This window comes from Lagenorhynchus albirostris, chromosome 15 (assembly GCF_949774975.1).
Source record: "Lagenorhynchus albirostris chromosome 15, mLagAlb1.1, whole genome shotgun sequence".
NCBI classification, from domain to species: Eukaryota; Metazoa; Chordata; class Mammalia; order Artiodactyla; family Delphinidae; genus Lagenorhynchus; species Lagenorhynchus albirostris.
Window position 1 is genome coordinate 5,775,100 of NC_083109.1, and position 16,066 is coordinate 5,791,165.

General features: G+C 61.5%; 1 protein-coding gene across 4 annotated transcripts in view; it reads right to left on the reverse strand.

The window, feature by feature from the left end:
- Positions 1 to 16,066, reverse strand: part of RBM38 (RNA binding motif protein 38) — a 38,648-nt gene that overhangs the window by 18,425 nt on the left and 4,157 nt on the right. For 2 of the 4 annotated variants that reach the window (XM_060122718.1, XM_060122720.1), the window contains one exon: positions 4,704 to 6,284. The exons of the other annotated variants lie outside the window; for them this stretch is intronic. In XM_060122718.1, the coding sequence (XP_059978701.1) occupies positions 5,981 to 6,284 (304 nt within the window). In that variant the 3' untranslated portion in view covers positions 4,704 to 5,980. Of the gene's footprint in view, positions 1 to 4,703; positions 6,285 to 16,066 lie in introns of those variants that run through there. 4 annotated transcript variants of the gene reach the window in all.

Sequence of the window (16,066 nt, forward strand, 5' to 3'; positions counted from 1 at the left end):
AGGTGCCCAAACATCCGGCCCTTGGCACTGCACCATGTTGGCCCGATGGGGTCTGCTTGCCTGGAGGCGGCGTGCAGGGCGGAGGGGAGGGGCGGGAGCCCAGGCCAAGATGTTCCACTTCAAGCTCCTGGAGGCCACAGAGCCAACAACACAGGCTTTGGAGTCAGACAGACAAACCCAAGCCTGGACCAGCTACGTTCAGCCACGTAGCCCCTCTGAGCCCCAGTCTTTCCCTCTGTAAAATGGGACTATTAGCCCACTCCTTGTGGGAGGGTTCTGACCAGGAGGAGAAGAGCCAGTACACCGGAAGACATCACGCGGTTCTCCCCTGGCAGCAGCAGACCCAGCACCCCACTCGAGGACCCTAAATGTGAAAGCACCTCAGGCTGCAAGTCCTGCGCAAGGGTGACATGCCCCGTGATGACTGTTCACCAGACCTGAACACACCATGAGGGAGAAGCTTCAGCTGCCATCTCAGAACTGCCCCTGGGGAGCCAGGTGACCTCAGGCAAATTCTGTGAGCACTCTGAGCCCCGATTTCTCCATGTGGGAAATGGGCATAATGATGACAGACCCAGCTCACCTCGCTGGTGTGAAGGTCGAAAGAGAGACTGAGTCAGTAACAGTCTCCACAAAGCCCCTTTGAATGAGACATTAGTATCCTGCACTCACAGCTAAGTGCTGCGAGAGTCTGAGACAGAAACTGCATGATGGACATTCCCACCTTCCTCCTTAGTAACCAAAGTCTTTCTATACTCCAGCTATATGCTCAGCTAAACCCCTGCATTACCCCCCCACCAACAGTTAGGTGTGGCCATGTGCCTAAGTTCTGGCCAGTGAAATGGAAGAGGAATATGCAATTTCTGAGAAATCTCCTTGGAAATTCCCAGCTTGAGGTATTCCTTCACTTTCCTCCTGCTTCCTTCTGCTACCTGGAACTCAGACGCGATGGCTGGAGTTCTGGCAGCCATCTTGTTCTATGAGATGGTCTTGAGAAAGTAAACCATGCACTAAAATAGTGCCACGGGAAGTTAGAAGGAACCTGATTCTGGTGACTGGAGCTCTCATTTAAACACTGGACCTTCTGCTTCAGACTTCTTTTACATGAGAAAAAAAAAAACTTGTAACTTGCTAAAAACCAGTTATTTTGATTTTTTTTAATTGTATGTCACTCAGCCTAATTTTTTAAGTAATGCAGCCCCTTTGAGATTGTATATATCCAGAGTCTTGATTGCAAGGAACAGAAAAAAAAAATTAAATAGGCTTAAGTGAAAAAGGAAATTTATTAGCTCTTGTAATGGAAAAGTCCAGTGTCTAACTCAGGCATAGCTGGATCAAGGGGCCCCAAAGATGTCACTAAGACCCTATCTTCACTCCTCAGCTCTACTTTCCCTAGTTCTGGCTTCCTTCTCAGACAGTCCCTCCATGAGCACAAACAGTCCCACCTCTCAACCCCACCCCCACACACACCCTACCCCTCACCCCAGCAGCTCCAGGCTTATCGGCTCCCAGATTGGCTTCCCCGGCAGAAAGACAGCTTCCTTCCCCCAGGGGTGCCAGCAGGAAGTCCAGGAGGACTGACCCACTGACCCACACTGGCTCATATGCCTATCCCTGAACCAATCACTGGGGCCACTCTCACCACACTGTCTGCTGGGGACGCAGCGGAGAAGGGACAGAGTCCCGGCCTCAGAGGACGGTCATGGCCCCATTCCCAGCGAGGCTCAGGGAGGTGGAGGCCTGGCCAAGCTCACCCTGCTGGCCTGGGGGGGACCAGGGCCGCGGGTCAGGCCCACACCCTTCAGCTCCACGGCAGAGCACCTCCCACCGCCACTCCTCAGGGGCCTGGGCAGTGGTGGCCCCACTCCCGTGTCTCAGTTTCCCTATCTGTGCAAGGGGGCCACTCCGAGCGTTCCCCTCGTGGGTAACCAACCGTCCGTGAAAAGCGCTTGCAGAGCGCCTGAGCCGAGTCTGCACCGCGGACGCTGTCAGCAGTGCTCACCATCATCATGTATAATCATAGTCACCACATCCCCCGCGGGCACAGACCTCGGCCCTGCCGCCCTCAGCTCGCCCCTGCTCTGCACTCAGTGCCCTGACCCTGCAAGCTCTGTCCCTCCTGGGTTTGCCACCGTCCAGAGCCCTCAATCCCGGGCTCCAGGAGGATGTTTTTGAGTCCTCGAGGTCTGTCCCAGAGGCTGCCACTGGCCGATAGTGACAGGAAACGGGCTGGCCACAAGTGGCCCTCCCGATAACCCTGGCAGCACCTGCAACTCTCTCCATGGCCCCACGGCCCTTATCAGCTGCAGCAATGTCTCCTCTGAGCTGGGAGCCCCATGTTGACCTCCCTGACCCCTTGCCAGTGTTTGCGAACTCAGACCCAGCCGGAGGGAGATGGGCAGGTGGCAGGGGCAGGCAGGGAGGGGCATCAGCGGTTCCAGGTAAGAAAAGGGGACCCTGCCTGGCAGGATCCCACCTGACTTGACCCCGGGAACCCTGACCCTTCCCTGGGCAGAGGCTGGAGGTCTGGACTACAGAAAGGGGGAATTTGCAAATCTCAGAATCAAAGGGATCGGAAAAGGCCCGAGGAGATCCCACAGGGACGCTAGGACAGAGAAGGTGGCTCCCGGTCACCCCCAGCCACCTCCCGAATCGGGGTGGCCCATCTCACTTCACAGCCAAGGGCTGACCATGTGGAGTTGTCACTGGACTCGGGGGTCAGACCCAGCTGCCCAGCTCCGTGCAGGTGCTGTGCTCCCCATGCATCTCCTCCGCCCCATTCCCTGCAGCAACTCTGACCTCTGCCCGCCCCCCTTTCCCTGGCCCCAGCCTCAGATCTGCCCAGCACACTCCAGCTGGGATGGATGGTCCCAGAACTCCCGCTGGTGTCCTCCACCAGAATCAAGTTCTGAGTGCTGGCAGGCCTCAGCTTCGCTGCTGTGCCTGGCACAGCACTAGGTGTGGGGGACACAAGGCAGACAGCCCCTGCCCCCCTGGCATCGGTGTTCTAAAGGGGGTGGGACAGAGACAGGTGAGGACGCAGATGAAGGGAGACACAGTTCAGCTGCCTGGACCGAGACTGGGGTCGGAGAAGGCCGCTGGGACAAAGACACTTCCGTGTTGAGAGCTGAAGGAGGCCGGCAGGTAAAAGCTGGAGGATTCAACAGCAGGTGCAAAGGTCCTGTGGTGGGTGAGCTGTGCCCAGTGTGGGCAGGGGCCTCACAGACCACAGTGGCAGCTTTGGCTTTTTCCTCAAGGATGATGGGGAGCCGCAGAGGGGAGCTGGAGGAGCCGTGACCCTCTGGCTGCATGTTCAACAGGACCCTCTACCTGCACGTGGAGTGTGGACTGAAGAAGGATGGGGCAGAAGCCGTGAAGGGGCCGCTGCAAGGGTCCAGGAGAGAGGGGGTGGCCCTGGACTGGGGCTGGAAACAGGGGAGGGGGCAAGGAGGGGAGGAGGGGGGCAGATGTGAGACAGGCTTAGCAGGAGTCGGCTGTGAGGGTGAGGGAGGGGTTCAGAGTGACCGGAGGGTGAGGGAGGGGTTCACAGTGACCGGAGGGAGCCTGGCTCACCCGCTGTGCGTGGTAGGTGAACGTGGGAGGCGGGACAGATGCACATGTTGCGTTGTGAGGCCGAGCTCCGCTCTGCAGGATTGGGGCGGTGGTCGCGGGGAGGACAAGCCTGGCGTCTGGAGAGCGACCATCCCAAAGGAGGCCAAGCCGCAACCTCCGAGCTCTGCCCACACTGGCCTCCCCACCAGGAGCGCCCACTCCACTCCCCCAGATCACCAGGAGCCCCCCCGATGGCCCCTCGCCCCTGTGCAGTCCTCCCCTCCCCCATGGCATCGACCACACTGTGCTGAGCTGGCCAGGCCGTGTCTGTGCATTGCTACCCCCGCTCCCCAGACTGCGTTCACAGCACATCCGTGCACCGGGTCTCTGCTGCCGCCCCACCCCCATCACCTCCGAAGCTCACCTCCCACTGACTTTCCCCTCACTGTGGCTCTCCAGCCACACTGGCCTCCTTGTCCCAGGGCCTTTGCACCTGCTGTGCCTCCTGCCTAGAACCCGCTCATTCTCCGTCACCCCCGGTGATACGTCCTGACCAGTATATGAAATTGCCCCGTCTGCCTTTGCTGCATCTCCCCTAGTCTGCATGCTTGCTGTGTGCCCCCAGTGCGTTATAAACCCAGCGGGCGGGACTGCGTTTCATGACTATCCCCAGCGCTTTGCATGTGACCTGGCACACGCCACTCCTTACAGTGAACGAATGAGGGAGAAAGCGAGGCAAGGAGTGAATGAACCTCCTCTCCAGCCTTCACACCCCCTCCAGGAGGCCCCCGTGATTCCCTCAGTGCTGAGTCGGGGCTCCAGCTGGATGGTGGGAGAGGCTGGGACCAGCCCGGGATGGAGCCCCTCTCCCGCACACCCAGACGTCCCTTCCTGACTTGCGCCGCGCCCGGCTGCCAGCAACCTGAGGGCAGGGGGCCTGGACACCTGCTCCTCTGCCTTCTCAGCAGCTCCTGCCCGGGTTCTGCCAGCAGTGCCCTGCCTTCTCCAAGGAGCCGCCCCCTGCTCCACCAGGCTCTGGGGGAGCCGCCCAGCCTCTGCCCCCAGGGCCCTGCTCTGAGCACATCGGAGACTGAGCCCGGTGTCTATGGGGCTCAGAGGCGCCCACTTCGAGGGAAAAACTACAGACCCACTTTTTCTTTAAAGAAAACAAGTTTTATTTTTATAATCAGAACATTCTAATAAAAATATTATCAGAATCTGAGCTACTTTGCTTTCCGGGCCTTGACTCTGCCCTGGCGTGCAGGGAAGCGCCTGCCCGCATGCAGCAGCCCCGAGGCCCCCCACTTCCCTGAGGTAGGTCTGCAGGAGCGGCCCGCACGCCCCAACCCCCTCGGGCCTGTCCCCTCATCTCACTCTCCCCTCCCCCTCCAGGAGCCCCATCGCGGGCTGTGGGAACTGTCACCTCCCCCGTCCCCGAACCCCCAAGGCAAGCAGATGTGTCTCAGCTCAATCCCGCAGCTGCTTGGGCTGGTACAAACACAGCAGGCGACACCGCGGGGGGCACTCTGAGCCTCCACCCTGCCAGCCAGGGCGCTGCGGTCCAGCCCCTCGGCCCGCAGCCCCGTCATGGCCGCAGGGAGGGGGACAAGCTTAAGACAACTTACTGTCTGGAGACGCCCACCCTCTGAGGGGCTTGGGCACCCGGGCCAGCAGACACCTTATCACAGAAATACTATCACTGGCTCCTCGGGTGTAGAGCCATCGACAAAAGCGAGTCTTTCAAAGTCAAAAACAGGTTTTGGATTCTTGGTGGTGAGAGTCTCTGCTGAAAAAATAGACTGGAATTCTGAATCATCTTAGTAGCAAAACAATGATGATAAGAAAAAAAAGTCGCAGTGCTTCGACGTAAAGGACCACGGCCAGCTGCCCCGTCGCTGGTCACTGGTGGCCCTGCCGCACCTGGGTGTCTGGGGGCCGGGGGGAGGGGGAGCGCCCCGGGGCCAGCATTTAGAAAATGGGAATTCAGGGGGCCGGTGATCCCCCCCGTGCACGGTTCACAGCTGTGCAGACAGAGCAACAACAGTCCACACACGTCGCGATCCTGGGCTTCCCTGGAGCAAGGCCTCTCCGAGCGGGACAAAGTCTCTGCTCACCCCAGAGGGCCGCTGGGGTCTGTGGAGGGTCTAGAAGGCCCCACAGGATGCTGGGGGGACCGCCCATGGGCTCCAGGGGTGCGCGACATTCAGGCTGATCTTCAAATGGCTCTCGGTCACTCTTTTCTCTCAAAGTCCTCCCTCAAGGCGCGACGGTCCTGGGTGTAAAGAGAAGCGGTCTCTGGGCCACCCGGGTTGCAGGCGGCGTCCCGCAGGGTCTCCCGAGGCACAGGTGCGGGGAGCACCCCTGGGCTCAGCTGGCACTCGCCCAGCGCGTGGTGATGGTGCCGCAGTTGCAGGGGCAGAAACGGCCCTCACTGCATCCTGTCGGGCTGCAGCTGCTGAGGCTGGTACTGCACGAAGGCAGCGCCCGCGGGGGCCGCGGCTGAGAGGGCCTGGGGCACGGCGGCCGGGTAGCCATAGCTCACAAAGCTGGCGGCTGTGGCGGGCGAGGCGGCATACGGGTACTGGTCGTAGGTGGCCGGTGGGTACTGGGCGTAGGCCGGGCTGGCCGGTGTGTACTCAATGTAGGGCGAGGACAGTGACGGGACTGGGGCCGCCGGGATCACCACGCTGGGCTGGACGATGGCTTGTGGGTAGATGTAGTGGGGGGTCAGCCTGTGGGGCCAAGCAGAGAGGGTCAGGGTCGGGCGACAGAGCGGGGCAACACAGCTGGCTCGGGTGGAGTGGAGGTGCCGGAAGAGCCGGGTGATGCCGTGTCCCCCCTCCAGCATCTCTACTTCCTCATCTGTAAAATGGGTGCAATCACAACAATAATGGTGCTCCTACCACAGGGCCTTTGCACTGGCCATGCCCACAACCTGCACAGCACTTTCCCCAGAGACCCACAGGGCTCCCACCTCCCTTTTTCAAGTCTGCACTCAAATGTCTCCTCCGTGAACCCCTCCAGGCAGCCTCCCCCATCCCACCCTACACCCCAAACACCACACATCCCTCACAGGAGCAACACAACATGATTTGGGGGCAGGCGTGGGGAGTTTAAAAATGATGAACAATTTCAGCATCAAATCCAGCGCAAGCCCTTCTGAGCACAGGTCCCTGTGTGATCACCCAGGTCACATGTCCATGAAGCCAGTCCTGTCCCCCCACTTCCCTGGGTTCATCTTCCCAGCATGTGCCACTCCCTGCAGTGACACCTGCACAGTTTACTTGTTCACCACATCTGTCTGCCCTGACTACAACGTCAGCCACCCGTGAACTGACAACACAGACCCTGGCCCAGGCAGGGGCTCACTTGCTGAGTGAACGAAGACAACGATGTCGTACAAGCATAACCGCAAAACCGCAATGACGGTGCTGCGAAAAAAAGATGATGGCCAGAGCCTCAGGGACAAGGCTCAGCAGGCCGGCGGCCACGCCTCACGTGCAGGAACTGGCTGAAACTTCCCCCAGGTTGGCCTTCAGGTAACCATCTCATTTTACAACAGAAAAACTGGTCTTGGAGGTGCCTCGCCCAAGGCCCCCCGGGCATCAGCCTGGGAGCTGAGAGCTGCACCCCGCACTCGTCCCTCCCTGCAGGATGCCCCCGCGGGCTCCGTGCGTGCAGCCCTCCACTGTAGGGGCAACCCAACACGCCGCAGACAGAGAAACTGAGGGTCGGGAAGGCAGTACCAGCAGGTGCCCGCTCTGCAGCCAGCGCCGGGCCCCACGGCAGCGGTGGACACACGGCGGCCTCGGCAGGGCAGACGCCGTGGCCTCCAGCATCAGCCCCTCCTCCTCCTCTCGGGCCCGCACAAGTCACACGGGATGGGGCTGACGTGGTTACACACCTGGGGTCTGCCCCAGCGTCCCTCCACGCCTGTGAGACAGGCCCCGGACCCCTGGTCTGCCCCCCTTCCATTCCAAAGAGAAGCTGCTTTGAAAGAAAAAGGGAACCGTCTCCTCCCGGTGCTCCCGCAGGCCTGGCAGGGGCAGAAACTGGGGCAGCTCTGGGAGAGCAAGTGGACAGAAAGCTGGGCCCTGGAAGCTGGGCTCCCTGCCCCCGCCAGGCCCCTCGGCATCCAGCAGCCCTCCCTCCCGAATAAGCACAGGGGCTCAGTGGGTCCCGGCGGCACCCCTGGGAACAGCGAAAAAGCAGAGAAACCCGAGTGTCGTCCACAGGGACGGAGCAGCGTCCAGTGTCCCCAGACCGCCCCACGTGGCAGCAGGACGAGGTCCACGCTCAGCCCCAAGCCGCTCCCCTCCACGCTGCCGGGAGAGAAAGCCAAGCCGCAGAACAGAGATACTGTTTATGCAAAACTGTGATATTTATACTGAATGGTGATAATGTTCATGCTAAAAAAAATCACATGTGTATTTATATCCGTGCTGAGGACGGGTGAGGTGGAATTGCATGGAGCTGCCATTTTTATGGGTCCAAGAGCTGACTGAGGGCAACTTTATGTGGGGCAATGTTCTGAACGCAAAGAAAAGGCCTGGAAGGAGGCTGTGTCAGGGTTGCACGTGGGTCTGAGCATCTCTAAAAGGCAAATGGATTCACAGGCACAAAGGCGAATGAGAAGCACTACTCACAAGAGCCAAAAAGGAAAAGCAAGCACCCATCCAGCACCCATGCACTGATGAATGGATTTCCAGACTGCCGCGTACCCACGCCAAGGAGGAGCATTCCACCATAAAAAAGAATAACGCACTGACACACGCCACTGTGTGGATGGACCTTGAGGACACGATGCTGAGCAAAAGAGACCAGACACAGAAGGCCACAGACTGAATGATTCCCTTCACGTGACATCTCCAGAAAAGCAAACCCAGGAAGAAAGTGGTTACACTGCAGGGGCTTCGGAAAGCAGGGGAGGGGAGTGAATGCTACGGGCCTCCTTCCGGGCGTCGACAAAGTTCTGAATCAGACAGTGGTGATGGCCGCACGACTGTGTGAATATATTTCATGCCCTAGACCAGCAGATTTGAGATTACGCGTGCCTTACCACAACAAACGCACAAATACAAGGGGCAAATCCTGAGCGAGGGGTGAACGACCCAGCGAGGAAAGAGCTGGGGTGGCGACGGGCACCACAGCCCCATGGATCCAGCAGCAAACCCCTGGGGGTGAGAGGCTGGGCACACCTGGCCTGTCCCGGAAGGGCCCCAGCTCCCCCCGGCCAGGGAGTGCCTACACCGGGTCCCCGCCTCCCCGTTGTCTGCCCTCCTGGGTGGCAGCACTCCTATGGTCGCCAAGGCCACACACTGCTGCTTGTCAGGAAGCCAGGCAGCTTTGGCCAGGAACCCTGCGCCCAGGCCATGGCTCCCACTCTCCCTCTCCGCCCTATGAGGAGTTTCTGCTGCCCACCCCCTCCTGCCTCCCTGGTGGGAACAAGAGCCCTGAACAGAGCAGGGCCTGGGTTCGAATCCCGCCTTGGCCTCCCACGCTGCAACCAGCCTTCTCACGTGTCTGCGCGTGTGCTCTGGGCAAGGAGGCAGCCGTGAGCAGACGACCCAGCCCCTGGCCTCTCGGCGCGTGGATTCCAGAGGAAACAAACACACCAACCCGTGAGCCAGAGCTGGGAGTGGTCGGGGGAGGCTTCTCGGAGGAGGGGTCAGCTGCTCGGAGCCCGAGCTCCTGGCCCATCTCCCCCACTGGACCTCACACGAGCAGGTGGTGCCTCGCCCAGGGCCGGGCCACGGGAGGGGCTGGACACGCGGTGCTGACCAACAGCCGGTGGGCACAGACCCCTCCGAGAAAGGGAAGGGGCCCCGGCTGCCCGGATGTCTCTCTGAAAAGGAGCCAGTGGAGACACGATGGAGCACGTCTTGGTGCGGTGCCCACTGTGCTGCCCTGGGCATCATCAATGCCCCCACCACGTGAGCCCCACGCGGCTCCCGGAACCCTAGAACATTCCTTGGTGGGAAGCTATGGAAGCTTTGAGCCCAGAACTTCTCCCAACACGGGCAGGCGCACCACTGCTTCAGACAGCATTTGCTAAAAACGTGGATCCCCGCAGACTGCCAAGTCAGATGGGGGCCGGGAACCTGCATCTGACAGGCCCCCGGAGATTCGGATACACAGACACTGCAGAACCACTACCTGGACCAGGCACACACTGTCCCCACGGCAGAAGTACCCGGGGCTCTGGCCACACCTGCCTCAAGGCTGCTGGCCAAGGCAGCTGTCACGTTTACCAGGTTTCTGACACTCAGCGTCGTCAGGACTAAGCTCTGCTCTGGCCACCACAGAGCTGCCCTGCTGGGGGACGCTCAGACACGGTGTGGGCGAATAAGCTTCAGGGTGACAGGAAGGGGGACTCCCTTGCTTCCTGGCCTGCGGGGACACTGCGTGTCTGCATTTGTTCACCTGTTTCCCTCAAGCACCCTCTCCCCACTCCCCACTCTGTTTGTGAAAAGCCCAAGATGACTTATGAAGCATTTCACAGCCATAAAATAGGTGCTGCTGTTACCCTATTTCCCAGAGAGGGAAACCAAGGCTCAGAGAGGCCGAGGCACTAGCAGTCACACGGCCAGGGAGACAACGGCTGGCGTGGGTTCTGCCACTGGGTTAAGCACTGCTGAGTCAAGGTGGGAGGAAGCTGCGAAGCTCCCCCTCCACCCCCAGGAAGGGGACCGGGGCCCTCAGCTCTGCGCTGAAATTACAGAGCTTCTGTGAGTCTCAGTTTTCCCATCTGTAAAAGGGGTCTGGCAGAGGCTGACGTCAGGGCTTGAGAACCGAGACCCTCCACCAGAACAGCATTTCTCAGCCACGGCGGCTCTGCCCCCAGGGAACATTCAGCTGCATCTGGGACATTCCTGGTGTCACACTGGGGGTTGGGGGGTGCCAGTGGCAGCCAGCGGGTGGAGGCCAGGGACACCACCAACAGTGCACAGGATGCCCCCCCCCGCCCCCGCCGACCACGAAGAACCCTCCAGCATCACGGTAAGGTCGAGACCCTGCTGTAAACTGCAAAGAAAAAGGCAAATACCATTGTCACGACCACTGACACCCATGCAGAGGGTTGGGAAGAGTCCAGGCAGGGACCAAGGGACTGAGCTGGTGCACACACACCGCCCCCCGACGGGAACCCACTGGACTCTTCGATGAAAAGGAAACCCCAGCCAAACCGCCGGCTGGCCCCATCTGAGCACAGCCCCTGCGCCCCCTTCCCAGGCCCACACACCACAACGGGGGAGGTCTCACGCGCCTGGCACCGGGAAACAGGGTGGGCGTCCAGCGGGTTCCTCAGCGCCCCGCCTACTCCCCAGAAAGGTCAGGGTGCTGCCGGCCTCCGTGTGCTTGCTCTGCAGGCCTCTGAAAAGGGCACAGGCTTGGCACGCTCTGTCCTCGGGGACTCCCCTGCCCACGTCCACCCCACCCCACCCCCAGTCCCCCAATTCCCCCCGTTCCCCCCCATCCCCCAGCAGCAAGCCTGCATGCCACCCAGACCTGGCAGGCCTGCTGCGCAGCCCCCTACTCTGCGGCCAGGGGTCGTCTTAAAAACAGTCCGGGAGACCATGCCACTCAGGCACGTCCCCACAGGGGCCTCCCCTTTGCCCAGAGCCAAACCCTGACTGCTCCCCACCCCCCAGGGCCTCCCTCAGCCTACCTCCCCAGTTTACCTCCAGCCCACTGTCCCCACTCCGGCCTCCCAGAGCTCCTTTCCGTCCCCCAGACTGCACCTGCTTCTCCGAGCACAGGGCCTTTGCACCTGCTGCTCCCGCTGCTGGCAGGCTCTTTCCCACAGCTCAAACCTCACCTCCTCGGAGGCCTTCCCTGACCACGTCCCCCCACCGGCCTTACTTCCTTCCTACAACCCCAGACTACCCTGTCATCCATCTTCTGCGCCGCTGTCTTCCCCACGAGAATGCAAGCCCCACGAGGGCGGGAACCTGGCCTGGACGGCTGGGTCCCAAGTGCCTAGCCAACCCAAATGCCAAGGGCCCTGCGGGCACCCAGTGGCAAAGGGGCCCCTCCGGGGCTGCTGCCGCTTCCTGGGCCGGGAGTCACGGCCCTGGGGAGGCAGAGGAAGTAGCCCGGCCGACACAGCCGGGGACCCTGGGGAAGCAGAACCCGCAGCCTCAGTTCAAGTCTGGCTCTTCACCTGCCAGCCTCGGCCTCGACCCAGGGGCTGGGACTGCCCCCTCTCCACACCCCAGAGACCCCCTCCTCGAGCCTGAGGGAGGGCAAGATCAGCCCCCACCCAGCCCAGCCCCATGGAGGGTAGCCCGGGGCCCTGGAGGGAAAAGCAAACCAGCTAGCAGGACGGTCAGGTTTGGAGTCAGAACCTAAAAGTCAGTTGACCCGATGCCCAGGGCCTGGGCAAAGCAAACCCCCAAACCCCCAGATTGGGAAGAGGGCTGCAGCCAGCCAGGTTCAAAAGGTCAGACCAGAGCTTCCCTGGAGGCGCAGTGGTTGAGAGTCTGCCTGCCGATGCGGGGGGACACGGGCTCGTGCCCCGGTCTGGGAAGATCCCACATGCCGCGGAGCGGCTGGGCCCGTGAGCCGTGGCCACTGAGCCTGCGCTCCGCTATGGGAGAGGCCACAACAGTGAGAGGCCCGCATACCGCCACAAAAAAAAAAAAAAAAAAAGGCCAGACCATCCTGGGGGGGTACACGCTCAGGCTGAGCACCCCCTGCTGAAAGGGTGATGGCCGAGATCTCTGCCCAGACCCACGCACCCAGGGCAAGCGGCACACAGCCAGGAGCCAGCCAGCTGCCTCGGCCGATGGAGACCAGGGCGGCGGGCGAGGACCGAGCCTGGGTCCTGGCCGTGCCTGTCCAAGTCTATCGGCCCTCTCTGGCCGCGTTTCCCCATGGGTAAACTGAGGGTGCTACAGAGTCCAACAGAGCCTCCCCTGGAGCCCTGAAGGCAGAGGTCTTGGGGTCTGCGCAGGAGCGTCCGGGGACGCTGGGGCAGGTGAGGGGGCCGAGGGAGCCGGCACCCGGGAGACAGACGGGCACGCCACCCACACACTCAGAGCAAAACTGTCAGCGGAAAGGGATCAGCTGCAGCCCCAAGCACTCATTTGGTGAATGCACAGCTATCCCCAAAAATAGAAAGAAAAAAGGCAAATGAGCCCATTTCACTTTCTCTGCTCTCTGGAGGTTCGGCCTGAGGGGTCGGAGAAGCCGGCGGCCGCTGGGGCACAACTCAGGATCCTCGGGCCGGGGAGGGGCCTCCCAGGGCTCTCCGGAGGGGGGACATCCAGGTTCCCTGGGGCCGTCGGACCACAAAGCAGGTAAAACACATCTCCCACGGGGCAGTGCCAGACCCTGGCCCGGCATCTCCACCGGAACCTGTCCAAACCCAGACGCCCGCTCTTCCCCCCAAACTGCAGCCTCCCCTCACTGCCAAGGCCAACTGACCCACCATTAGCTCAGGCCCAAAGTTCTGGAATCTTCTCAGACTTTCTTTCACACGTTCTTTAAATGTGCTCAGAACCCCACAGCTCCTGACTCCCGGGCGGCCACCACGGCCTCGCACGTGGACTGGATCACTGCGAGGTCCCCTAGTGGCGCCCCGACCCTGGCCTCGGTGGTTCAGGCCTACCCAGCAGCTGAAGAGACGCTATAAGACACAAGTGACCTGGCCCTCATCTGCTCAGGGCCCACAGCGGCCCCCCAGCACTCAGGCAAATCCAAATGCTCCCCTGGGCCACCGAGGCCCGACGTGAGCTGAGGCCACCCTGCTGGGCCTCTGACCCCGCCAATCTCCCACCACTCACACCAGCCTCCCCTGCCCAGCTGCCCCTCTCCCCGCAGAGCGCCTGTCGCCACCCGAGCCGCCACCGCTCTGCCAAAGGAAGCTCCGTAATCACGAGCAGGGCCAGGGCTCCCTCCATCTCCACGAAGTCCCCAACCTGCCACAAACTGGCTGAAAGAAAGCACAGCTTCCTCCTTTCAGCCACGTGGGAGGGGTCAGGAGAATGATCCAGATGCACCCCGCCCCCCGTCAGCACGCTGCAGGGCACGCATCACGTCCACATGGCAGATGGGGAAACTGAGGCTCAAGGACGAAAACTCGTCGTGAGAACAAAGGGTCACACGGACAAGTCGCGGGGCTTCCAGGCTCCTTACACAGCCTCCTCCCGCTGCAGTGAGAAGGGGCGGCCCCGCCCACTTGGGCGCCCCCCACCCGGGTCCCTGCTCTGGGACACACCCGTGAGGCCAAGTGAGACGCCCACATCAGCCTGCGAGTGGTCAGGCCTCTCCCTTCGACCAGAGGCTTCCTGACGAGGCCTCGGTACGGGGGCCCCTCCTGCCAGGGCCACTGGGGCCGGCGAAGAGCTCATCCTTGGACAGAAGCCCGAGAACCGCCCCTGAGGCCAGTGTCTGTTACAGCAGACGGGGACAAACAACAGGTGTGCGCGGGCCGCCCGCCAGGGAGGGCCACGCGCCGGCCCACTCCTCGCTCCAGCGAGTGCCAAACAGGAAGCGACGGGCTGGGGAGGGGCAGGGCCACCCCAGACACCCTGAAAGTAAAAACAAGCCACGTGATACCACCCGGGAGGGCACCAGCTTCCTCTCTGCCCCCATATCCTCCAGCTCTGACCTCACTTCCTACCACACCTCCAAGGCGCAGGCCCCCTGTTCAGGCGCTGCGACTCCCCCCGGCTTTATTTACTTCGTATCATGAAATCACGAGAGACTCTCCGGAAAGCACAAACACAGCAGAGAGAGGCCCCAAGGGCCCTCCCGTGGGGTCCCCAGAGGTGACGTCTCATAACCCAACATGCTACCAAACCCAGGAGGCGCACGCCGGACCGTCGCTCTGAGCTTGGCTCCGGGCCTGGCTCGGATTCCACCAGCTCAGGGGTGTCCTCGGGTGTAAGTCCATGATTCTGTATCGCACGCACAGTCACCCACCCACCGTTACAATCTCGACACAGGCCTGTCCCAGGCCACGAGGCCCTCCGCCGGCCAGCTGCCCTGTCCAGCTGTCCCCGTCACCACCTCAGCCCTCGGGTGCCCACGTGGATGTCTAATGGTCTGGCTTCCCCGCCAGAAAGCGAGATTGAGAACCAACCACACCTTTTTTATTCAAAGTATCCAGCAGGCGCTCAACAAATACTGGATGAATGAAGGATTCTGGGAACAGCTCTCGGCCTTCTGCCCAGCCCACTGTGCTCCGTGACATCTTCCTGTCACTCTCTGGCCCCTCTCCCGCCCTGGGGACCCAGACACTCTGCTCAGACCCCCTGGGCAGGCACACACCCACAGCCTGGTCACAGTAAGGGCAGCAGGTCTCCATCTGGGCACTGGGGCCCTTCACACAGAGGGTGTAGGGGCCCTGAAACTCTAGGAAGAACAGTGTGTGCACGTGCCGGGGAGAGGGTCCCATCCCCAGTGGGCCCTGGGAGGGGCACCAACACAGTCCCCACCCCGCAGACGGGGAGATGAGCCCAGAGAGAAGGGGCTGGGCCTGGCCTTGAGCCCGGGGCCTTGCTCCAGCACGAGGCCTGCCTGACACCCAGCAGCCCCGGGACCCTGTCCTGCCATCTGGGACCTAGAGACTGGCCCCAACCCAGCACCGAGGGGGGCGGCTTGCGGTGGACGGCTGTGGAGCCCACAACAAGGCACCCTTAAGAAGCTGGGGTGGGGAGCTGAGCCCGGAGAAGCAGTTGGCCCTTCAGAAATAACCCAAGGAGAGGCTCCCAGTGCAGCCAGGCCTGGGACAAACCTCAGCTCCTACAAGCCTCAGGCCCAGGCCTGGACAGACAGCCCTGACACTGGGAGGCCCCGTCCAAGCCAGACCCAACACTCTGCCTGGACCTGTGCCTGCAGCCTGCTGACTGTCCCGCCCCATCAGCAAAGGGCCGGTCGGCTGGGGGGTCTATGGCCGCAGTCCCCCCGCCGGGATCGAGCCACCTGCCACCTGCCAAAGAAGCCTTCTCCAAACCCTAACCCTAACTCTAACCCTCGGCCCCACGTAGGTAACGTGACGGAAGTGTCCCGGTCGCGTCAGGTCCTGAAAAATCCCGTTCTTGAAGAAAACAAAAACTGTGGGCAGGGAATCCAAGCAAAAAGCAGCGAGTGTAGAAGTTCTTTGGCAACTCTTTCCATGCTGACATTTACGACCCAGCCAGATGAGGATTCCGCAGCGGCCTTGCCCAGAAGCAAGCTGTGGAATCTTTAGAGCTGTCCCAGGCACACGATCGGGGCCAGAAAGTCGGGGAAAGTTCCGCGGGGCAGGAGAGGGTTAACGGGTTTGCAAACTCTGGGCTGCCCAGGCCTTGCTGCCAACCCAGAGCCACCACCACCGACCGCTGAGTCAGGCCCAGCCGAGCCCAGGCCCGTTGTTTGCAAAATCAAAAGGGACGCTGACAGCCCAACTCTCCAGCCAGGCGGGCGGGCGCTGGGAGGAGACAGCTGACCCCAAAAGCCCGGCCCGGCACCCTTCCTGCCCCCTGGGGTCTCAGCGAGGCCTGGCGGGAGGCGGCACAGCTCTGAGAGG